Source organism: Vicia villosa, linkage group LG1, assembly GCF_029867415.1.
Source record: "Vicia villosa cultivar HV-30 ecotype Madison, WI linkage group LG1, Vvil1.0, whole genome shotgun sequence".
Taxonomy (NCBI): domain Eukaryota; kingdom Viridiplantae; phylum Streptophyta; class Magnoliopsida; order Fabales; family Fabaceae; genus Vicia; species Vicia villosa.
Window position 1 is genome coordinate 2,493,594 of NC_081180.1, and position 10,354 is coordinate 2,503,947.

The 10,354-nt window shown below is 34.5% G+C and overlaps 1 protein-coding gene and 1 long non-coding RNA gene across 4 annotated transcripts; one reads left to right on the forward strand and one right to left on the reverse strand.

Moving 5' to 3' along the window:
- The first annotated feature begins 388 nt into the window (after window positions 1-388).
- Window positions 389-2,937, forward strand: LOC131599579 (uncharacterized). Of its 3 annotated transcripts, none has more exons than XR_009282854.1 (4): window positions 389-671; window positions 757-1,676; window positions 1,749-2,041; window positions 2,123-2,937. It is a non-coding gene; the product is annotated as an uncharacterized LOC131599579 (long non-coding RNA). The 3 variants fall into 3 exon arrangements; XR_009282853.1 differs by having other exon boundaries at window positions 395-671; window positions 1,764-2,041; window positions 2,123-2,935; XR_009282852.1 differs by having other exon boundaries at window positions 390-671; window positions 757-2,041.
- A 3,818-nt stretch (window positions 2,938-6,755) lies between these two features.
- On the reverse strand, window positions 6,756-9,662 carry LOC131626639 (scarecrow-like protein 13). The gene is made up of 2 exons (XM_058897474.1): window positions 9,506-9,662; window positions 6,756-8,777 (listed from the first exon to the last, which is right to left on the reverse strand). Exon 2 carries the CDS (start codon window positions 8,608-8,610, stop codon window positions 6,976-6,978), a length of 1,635 nt encoding a protein of 544 aa, XP_058753457.1. The 5' UTR covers window positions 8,611-8,777; window positions 9,506-9,662; the 3' UTR covers window positions 6,756-6,975.
- Between the last annotated feature and the right edge of the window lie 692 nt (window positions 9,663-10,354).

The window sequence follows — 10,354 nt, forward strand, 5'->3', positions numbered from 1 at the left end:
ACGACCTTCACCTAACAGTTAAACATTTTTACCATACAACACCACCCACATCCATCATTTATATACTTAACTCTCTCACTGCATCACTACTCAACTCAACACAAAAAGTCTCAGCTTTAACCCTAATACATAATATGTTTTTATGTGGTCTGATCACATAAATGGTGTTTACACTAATTAGACTGACTACACTTGGATTAGGTACAACAAAGAAGATATACATGATCATAATATGGAATCTCAATTTTAGCATTGGATATAGAAATTATGCCATACAGGAAAGATAAATTTCATCTATTGACTTGCTTTTCACATCTCTATTTCTACGCTTTCTCTACTTTACCATTGAAACATGGACCCGACGACTATGTGCGCTAGACCGTGTCCTAGAAGAGGAGACTTTCCTTCATTGTATTCACGAGTGTTGTATTCTATAAACATTTAATATTTTTAAGAATTTTTTTGAGTAATATCATATTTAAACTTTTAATATTTTTAAGAATTAAGTCTTAAAATAAACGTCCATAAATATTTTCTATTTTGTCCGACGTTTTGATAATCTACGAAACAATATATCGACCCTACACATTTTTTAGATGAAATTTAGCTAGATCGAATTCAAAGTGGACGCTAAGAACCACCATCCGTGAAGCTGCATCTCGCAACGCAAGGTATGTGTTATATTCTCTACATTATAACCACTCAGCTGTGGAACCCTAATTATTTCTAGGATATTTTACAATTGCCTATATACAGGGGGTTGTGTTGTTGAAAAGAACCACCATCCGTGAAGCTGCATCTCGCAACGCAAGGTATGTGTTATATTCTCTATATTATAACCACTCAGCTGTGGAACCCTAATTATTTCTAGGATATTTTACAATTGCCTATATACAGGGGGTTGTGTTGTTGAAAATTTTAAAGTTTGAGCAGTAACCCTAGTGGCTAATAATTATATGCCTAATATGCATGTAATGGATCGCAGTTGGATGTATGATAGGTTTAATCCACATAGGAGAGGCTTGAAATTTGAGTTTGTTAGTGGAGTTCAGAAGTTTAGGGTTAATAGTAATTCAACCCCTGGAATGTTGGCGAATTTTGCTTTTCCCCCTCCCAACCTTTTGGCAACGGTTTTTTCAAAAAAAACGTTGTCAAAACCTGTCTTTGGCAACGGTAGGGGGTAAACCTAAACACGCTCATATTACAGCAGGGGGGTAAACAACTATTAACCCAGAAGTTTATTAAGAAGGTCAAGGAACAACCCTACTTTTTCTCTGAGAAAAAATCAAGTGTCCATGTGAAACGTGCAAGTGTGTAAAGTCTTTCACTCCAAGAGATGTGAAAGCTCATTTGTACAAAAGTGGATTTAAACCAAACTATTCCATCTGGACTGAGCACGGAGAACTAGAACAAAATAGTTCTCCAATGAATCAATCAAATAGAAGTTAACATATGGAGAAGGATGAGGTTCCTAAAACTCCTCATATGGAGTCGTCGGAAGAGGAGGATCTAAAACTCCTGACATGGAGGAGTCGGGAGAGGAGGGGATCCCAACTGCTAGCACAACGCCTACTGCTGCGATTAAACAGGTCATCCAGTCCCACTTTCTTGGTCCATTTCATTGTTGGAGTGAGATCCCAGAGGATGTAAGGGAATATTGGTGGAAGTTGTTTGGGGTCAGTTGCATTTATTTAATTTAACTTATTTAATTGCTAACTAGTTGCACCTACTTAATGATAACTAGTTAGACTCCTTTTATTTAGGACAAGGTTGCTTGGGATCCTCATGCTCACGTGTATATCAAAAAGACGTTTTAGTCGAGAGGCGCAAAACGCCTTTCAGATATTCTCTCGAAAGTGACGAAGAAAGGGACAAGGCCTCATTGGATATGTGAGGAGGCTTGGAAGGGTCTTATTGCCCATTGGGAGGGTGAAGCCTTTCTAAAGATCTCTACCCAAAATTAGACAAATCGGGCTTCAGGTAAAGTGGAGCAGTCCACACCACAGGCCGTAAGGCTCATGTTGATGTGGCACTTAGCATGGTATGTATTTAATGAAAACTTATCGACTTGTTCATTGACTATGATATTTATAAATTTAAAATGTGTTGGTTTTTTATGCAGGCTCAAGAACTATGATGATTTGTTTGATAGAGGGCATCCTCACTATGCTGATGCCGATTCGCCAGATGAGGTCGTACCAAAGCAACATCAAGTTAACAGGGGACATCCTCACTATGACGAAAACGATTTCATAGATAGGGGGGCATTTTCACTATGTTGATGACGATTTGTCACATGAGGTCATACGAAAACAACATTGGGTTCCAAGGGGACATCCTCAATATGATGATGACGATGATTTGCTAGATAGAAGACATCCTCATTATGATGATGTTTCACCAGAAGAGGTCTTATCAAAGCAACGTCAAGCTAAAAGGGGACATCCTCACTACGACGATGATTCGCTAGATGAGGTCTTACCAAAGTAACATCAAGCTAAAAGGGGACATCTTTACCATGATGATGATTCACAAGCCAGCCGCCGCAATCGTTACCGTCATTGAGTTTGATTTCTTTGATATGTATTTTATTCTAAGAATAAAAAGTATGTGTATACCTTTATCTTGGTCTAGACACTGATATTCCCAGTCCAGATTTTGTTCATCAGATCAGTTATTATAAGCAGCATAGTCCTAGCCTATCCAGCATAAGAATATTGTGCAAACTATATGGCTCATGCCCTTCTTTAGGTATTATTAGTATTTCCAATCTTTTTTTTTTTCATTTTGACGCTTAATTATGTCTCGCTTTGTCATATTATTTAGCACTGACTGTCATAATAATGACATTACAATTTAATTAGCAATGAGTTTTGTTCTGCTTTTTAAGATGTTCACTTCTATGATCTATGGATCAGTTAAGATTGAATTAATTTAAGAAGAAAATGGGTTGATCTGTAATATGTTAAAATTACTTTTTAATAATTTAAAACAAAATTATTTAAAGAATTTGATAACAGCATTTTAAAATATTTATATAATTGGATTTTATAACAAAAGTACTATAACCTATTGATTATATCATATTTTTATTAGAGTATTTAAATTAAAACTCAACTATTTATATTTACAAAATTTTAAACAATTAAGCTTTATGAAGTTTACATGACTCAGAAATTTAATTTAATGATAAAAAATTAAACTAAATTTACTTATTAGAAAAAAACTAGTCTATTATAATACTATAATTATGCAATAAAAATAGATAATTGCTTCCATTATAATATTTGACTATATAAGTCCTACAATCAACAAATTAGAACATTAGATAAAAGACGGGGAAATGGAAAAAGTGAAGGGAGTTGAGCTTTCCATTTTGAATGCTTCCACAACTTAATCAAAAATCAAAATTATCATAGAATTTGAAAATCATTTCTAAATGTATTCAAATACACCAAAATATACCTTAGGAATACATAGCATAAATATATGAATTAGTCTGTATTGGAACATTATATCAATATTTAAATATAAGGAGATGAATTTGAAAAAAATATATTTAAATCCCACATAGTGTCTTAGTTGAAAAAATTTCTTAGTCACACATTGCTTAAGTGAAATATCTTAGCTAACCCACTTTATTATATAAGGAAATTCCATAATTCATTCCAAAACAATCAAAAACTCATTTTGTTAAGTTTTTCCTTCCTCACTCTCATAACTTCGTATCTTTTAAATTTTCAAAGCGTCAACTTCTTCCCCTTTCTTTCTATTAATTGAGAAATTATTTTGAGTGGTCAAATGATCATTATTGATTTATCTTTGGAGAAATATTAGAATTTCTCTTGGTTTGAAAAATGATTATGATTGGTCGTTATACCAGATACTACGAGTGATATTTATAGCATATTTAAATGGTCTTTGTACCATTAAAAGGTGTATTTCTAGACCGATTATGTATCGTGCAAGTAGCAATCATACATTATTGAACTATGTTGTTTTATCTTGGAGGCAACGCAATAAGTCGTCTGTTTTGCATAATTTCGGATAGTGTCGCGAACTGTCTTAAAGAGAGAGACATAGTCAGTGATTTGACCCGGTAATTTCTTCTTTGGCTGATTTTCAAAACCGTGAAACAGCAATTTTAAGATGCTCAAAAAATTGTCATGACTACCGAAGAAGTTATTGGTAATTCTGCGGCCGCTGTCTCTGACAAATCATTTAAGTTTGAGGGTTTTCACTTCAAACGTTGGCAAACTAAAATGAAAATTTTCTTAACCTTAAAGAAGGTTGACTATGTTTTGACTGAGGACATTCATGTTGTTCCTTCTATATCAATTAAACAAACTAAACTAATGGTTACAAAATTGTGAATTCAGACAGAACTATTAGCTCGTCTGAATTAGACTCTGCTGCAAAAGCTAAAGCATATGATTTACAATTCACAAAAGAAATATCTATTTGGAAAGGTAATAATTATCTTTGCAACAACCACATTCTGAACGGTTTCGTCGACGATCTGTATGATTACTACTGTAACTGTGAGACTGCTAAACAGGTATGGGAAGCTCTGCAAAAAAAATATGATACTGAAGAAGCTGAAATAAAGAAGTATGCCATTAACCGCTACAAAAAGTATCAGATGGTATAAATGAAAGGTCTGTGGAGGCTCATTGTTACGAACTTCAAAAGATTGTTTATAATATCATCACAAAAGGTTTGTGTTTAGATGAACAATTTAAAATTGTCCCATAGTTTGAAAGTTTTTAAAAAATTTGCTTCACTATAAAACAATTTTTTTTCAATTTTGTATAATAAGAAGAAATGGAACAATCACATTGCTTAAGGGTACAAATCTCTTCCTAAATTTCTGAAATCCTGAATACTTCTCCATGATAAAAATGGTCTTTCAATTCCTTCCATATGTCTGAAGTTGTCTCCATCCATATAACGTTTTGTGAAATCTCATATTCAACAGAGTTATTCAACAGAGCCGTCTAGGCCTTATGTAAGAAGTTGAAGTTATCTTCTGTTGAATCGTGAAAATATTTTAAAGGGCCATATTTAAGCGTAAATTAGAAGTGGAATATATAACTGGAGGCCCTTTTTGCTAGAGATTTAACATAAAAAAGTGTGAGGCCCTGTGTTGTAGGTCGCCTTATACACCCTTAAAGACGGCCCTGTTATTCAGTCATGACATTATCATCGCGTTGCACCGATCCTAAGCAATTGAGTCACGATCTTCATTTGGTGGTCGAGGTACATCATCAATGATGAAATGTAACTTTTTCTTGGATCTCAACGCCATTGTCATGAATATTGACCAATAATGGTGGTTACCGGCGTTCAAGAGAGGAGTGACGAGAATAAGTACAGGATTCTCATTATGATGCATGAAGTAGGGATTGAGTGTGTCATTTTGGTAACCTGTGTTAGAGTAGAGGACATGTTGTTAGCATGACTGGAAGAAGAACTTGAAGAACTATCGACAGACATGGTTGAAAAACCAAAGAAAGGTGGAGAAGATGAAGTGCAAAACGAAAAGAGAAAACGGAGTTGTGAAAGAATGTAATGAAAGTCTAGCCACAAGTCGATGATATCATATGAAACTATTACTCATGCACCATAGTAATGAAATAAAAAGCTTGAATTACAAAGAAGAAGAGAATAAACTTGTATATTTCACAACTGAAATGTATCATTACAAGGCATTAAGTATATATACTGATCTTGATTTCAACTGTTACTTGTATATAAGTAAACTCATTTTGTGCCTTGCTCATAATGCCTAACACTCACTCATCTCAAACTCGTAATTAGATTGTTATTAAAGGTGATAGATTTGCATCAATCATATTAGAGAAGGAGTGAGCTAGATGTGGATGTGTTAGAGGGAAATGGATTACCTGCAATTAAATCGCATCCAATTTGATTATTAAAGTTTAATGTATTTATTTGTGTTGAAACTTTGTCATCTGATTTTAATGAAATGGTCCATAATTCACTGAGTGTGTGACTGCACAATTTCCTAACTGCAGATAATCTTGGTCCGTGTTTGAGCAGCTTAACATGCTTATATGGAAGTTTTCACTAGTAGTGGACAAATAGAAAGTATGCTTATATGGAAGTTTTCACTACTAGTGGACAAATAGAAAGTTGGTGGATGAGTTAATACCATGTCACACATCGAAATCGAAATGCTTTTTAGAAGTTATGCGTAGATGGGGACTATGACTGATTTTATATTGCAAATAACATGTGGAATTCATTGTTCTTGTTGTTGTGGTTGACTTTATTTCAACTACTTCCAGTGATTTATTCTGAAACTTATTTTAAGAGAGGAAACATCCTAGAACATGGAATATTTATTTATTCATTTGAACACATGGGTCAGTGTATGGCTTCATTGATTAAGTTGTTCAATATTTGAAAGGACAGCTATCCAATTTATAGCACTATCAGATAATATTTCTTTAGCTTTATTTGGTGGGAAAGACTAACTTCCCACCACATATACTTTTGTAGCTTGACCACTAATAATTACACATGATAAGTTCAATTGCACATCAAATCATTATTTTCATAGTACACTAAACTTGTAAATTGTTAGATTGAATATTTTGTGATTTACATTTGTGCCTGAAGTTCAGTGATTTTGTACTAGAGTAGAAAACTTGAGCACCATGTACCTCTGCTTTGGAAAATTTTGCATGCTATTACAATGATAAAGAATTAAACAAAGAAACAAAAATGAGTACTATAGTAAATCTCACAACTTCTTTCATTTCAGTATTGCCATTTACAATAAGTTTTGAGATTCTTCAGACTACTGAATAACCTGCTAAAAGGTAGTACATGTAGAGTAATAGAGCAAAATCTCAAAGTTTATACTACTATGAAGAAACTTAGGATACCATGCATTATGCTATACTAAAGTACATGTCAAAAAGGAGGCAAAAAATAAAAGGGTCAGTTTCACCTCCAAGCAGAAGAAGTGGCCATAGCTCTCTTCATCCAGTTAAGATAAAGAGCGCCGTCTCTATGTTCCAGTCTGTAGTTTTGATTGAAGTCCTTCAACATATTTTCGACAGAATGCATCACTGAAGAATTCAGTTGGCATTGTTTAAATCCAGCCATGGAAAATCTCATCCTCCACTTTCCAAAAAGTTCATGCCTCTCAACCCTCTCAATCCCCTCGCAGGCTATCATGTTGACGATGTCCCGTGCAACGCAGTTCTGCTCTGTACTAATCCGCTTCTTATCATCTTTGGCGCAAGCAACATCTATTGATTCAAACATGGCTGTGTAATAATCCATTGTCTCAACAAACCTATGAAAGAAAGGAGAAGTATTGGTGTTGGATTCTTGCTCAACGAGGGTAACAACCTTTGGAGACAAGCTTTTAACCAATCTCAGCAATCTGTCTCTATGATTCTCTATGCTCACACTCTCGTCTGGCATATGGTGCAAAATATAAGGGAAGTTTACAGCAAGGGCTTCCCCGGGCCTAATGCTAAGATTCTCCTTTTGAACTTCGCAACCAGACATTGCAGCAGTATGGAACTCAAACGGAACTCCGCAAGATCTGGCAAAATCTGAAAGCCGTTGTCCTACAATCTGAAGTCCTCCACCGCGAGCATGAAGTGATTGGGAATCATCAACACCTGTTACTCGAATAAAAGGGGGTCCGCCAGGTCTGTGTGCAAGAGCTTGAATAAGTAAGTGCCACTGTGTGCCCTGTGCAATTTGGAAATCGATTATATGAATCCGGGATTCATTTGCCATTGTTTCATGAATAACAGCATTTGCTGATACGTATGCAAATTTAAAATATGGGCAAATCTGATACAGTGTGTGCATATAACTCATTAGCTCTTTGCTTGTTGGTTGTTCACATTTCAAGGCCTTGTAGATCAAGATTCCGGACGATTCCAGCCTTGCTCTAAGCCCTTCCAATAAGTAAGCACTTAACCTCTGGATTGGTTCTCCGGCTACCGACACCATCTTCACCAACACATTATCCATCCAGCCTCTTGCTGTTGAAATATCACCATCAGACACAGCTTGTGCACATAGCAAGAGGACTTCTTTCAAGTCAAGCTTTGGAATATTTTCGGCAATCAGATCCCAATTATATTTAGGTGACGGACATGCTCCGCCGTGGAGACTAGCCTCCATGCTGCTGCCGTAACTGTCAACTATATCCAAGTCATCAGGCCCCAATAACGAATTCTCCAGTTCTCTAAGCTTGTGTTTCAAATCATTGCCTTCATCAACACTAGACATCCCACTTATCGGCGATCCATATGTGTTGTCAGAAGACTGGTGGTGATCTGAATAACAAGACTGAGAATCTTGCGGAGAAAATGGACTCTTGTTAGATGATACACTGGCATAGGAAGGGGAATCACAATCCATGAAAGCAACAATTTCTGGATATGACTCTAGGGGGAAGCATTGCTCCTTGCTAGTTTCGAAAGAAAAACCAGTTCCCTGGCTGCTGCTACCATGTCTATCAACACATAGATTGCCTTGTAGGTAAATTCCCTGACCAGTTTGGTGATAGAAATTGAGACCGGCTGAATTCGGTCCTTCCCGAGACGATTGCATCTTGAATAGAGAGTAGTGAATCTATGTAATTGTAAATGAAAAGGTTATTCCTGAAAGAGCTTAGCAGTAGAGTTTTGAGGAGTACTTTTGAGTCACCATTTTGGTCAGCAAGTACATGCCATAATGATCACCAACAACAGTTTATAATTGTATTTAAGAAACAGAACCTGCATAACAGAGTAAAATTGGTATGGAAACTTTAACATCACTAAACAAAGCAAAGAAATAAATGAAAACGGCTTGACAGAAAAAGCCTTAAAACAATTTTAGATGTGTAAAATTGATTTTGGAGTGATTTTGAGCTAGAATTTGTAGCTTTTTTGAATTAAAACGTGATTTTTACACTGAAATTTATTGTTCAACTAACTTTTACATAAATAATATTCAAACATAAATCACTCTACGTCCATCTCACTTTTAACCATAATCAATTCTACAAAATCAATTCACTCAAAATCAATTCTAGTCACCACAAAACCAAACACACTAACTAATAGCAAAAATATAGTTCAGTAAACTAAATTCAAGCTATGAAGAGTACTAACCCAGAAGTCTACACATAATCTCCAGTAATTGAAGAATCTATGTCTCAATTTGACAGTTTCAAATTGACACTAGGTAAAACCTACACTTCAGATTAAAGGCGTGTTCGATCTCGATCTAACACTTAACACAACACCACAATATGTTAAACTAACCAAATTTATTTTTTCAAACTACTACTACTCTAACAGAATATGAATTCCAATTACAGATCCAAAATAATTTTTTATATCTCATAGATTTACACAATTACTCTTATAAAAAAAATTCCTCTGAAACCCTAGAAATTTCCTAATTGAGAATACATCACGTAAGAAAAACATAAAAGCATAGAAGTAGAAAATAATCATACCTGAAGATTGTGCTGAAAAGAGAGAGAAACTTGATTGGTGTTGAGCCTCGAGAGAAGATTATGATTATTGATTATGATTTTGGTTTTAGATTATGATTTTGGAATCACTGAGCTAGATTTAATAGAAGGTGATAAATATAAATAATAAACACATTTATTAAATTATGAATTAATTACACGTTGCGTTTTTGGAGATTCCACTCGGTTAAGTTGAACACTATTTTGGTTTGGTGGGGTAGACTTGAAAACGAAGGAACACGGAAGTGACCTCAGCTTACAGCTCCATCGTCACGTTCATTATCACTTCAATAATCTATTTTAAGCTTCTTTTTTTTAAAGTCTTTTTTTTTAAAATAAAAAAAGAGTTTTGTGATTGGTACTTCATGACGGCAGTATCTGTCGTAGTGATGACAAGTGCACGCGGTTTCTAACAGACGGAACCTTGCGTCGTTGCAAAAACAAATTCTTGTTTTTATTCTACCTCCATTATAGTCCTTTTTTTATTTTGGAATATGATTTAGTAAACAAATGAAGTCACATTTTATAGGATTTTAGATTAATAGATTTACCTTTTTGAATTTTTAGATGCTAATGGATTAATGGTGGTCTAAATTTCTATTCGGTAAGTTTTTTTAGAAAACTAAGAGTGTGTTTGGATGAGGTAATTAGAAATTTTAAAGTAATTTAAAATTCAAAGCAATTCAAATGATTCAATTCAAATCCATTCATTTTTAAATTGTTTTGTTTGGATAAAGTATTAAGATATTTCATTGTTAGATTTTTGGTGTCATTTTGTATAAAATTTAAATTTTTTGGACCAAATTAAAAAATGAAAAAGTAGGGAATTTT

Excerpts from the sequence above, each read along its gene's own strand:
- LOC131626639 (XM_058897474.1), bottom strand. The coding sequence starts at position 8,610 with ATGCAATCGTCTCGGGAAGGACCGAATTCAGCCGGTCTCAATTTCTAT.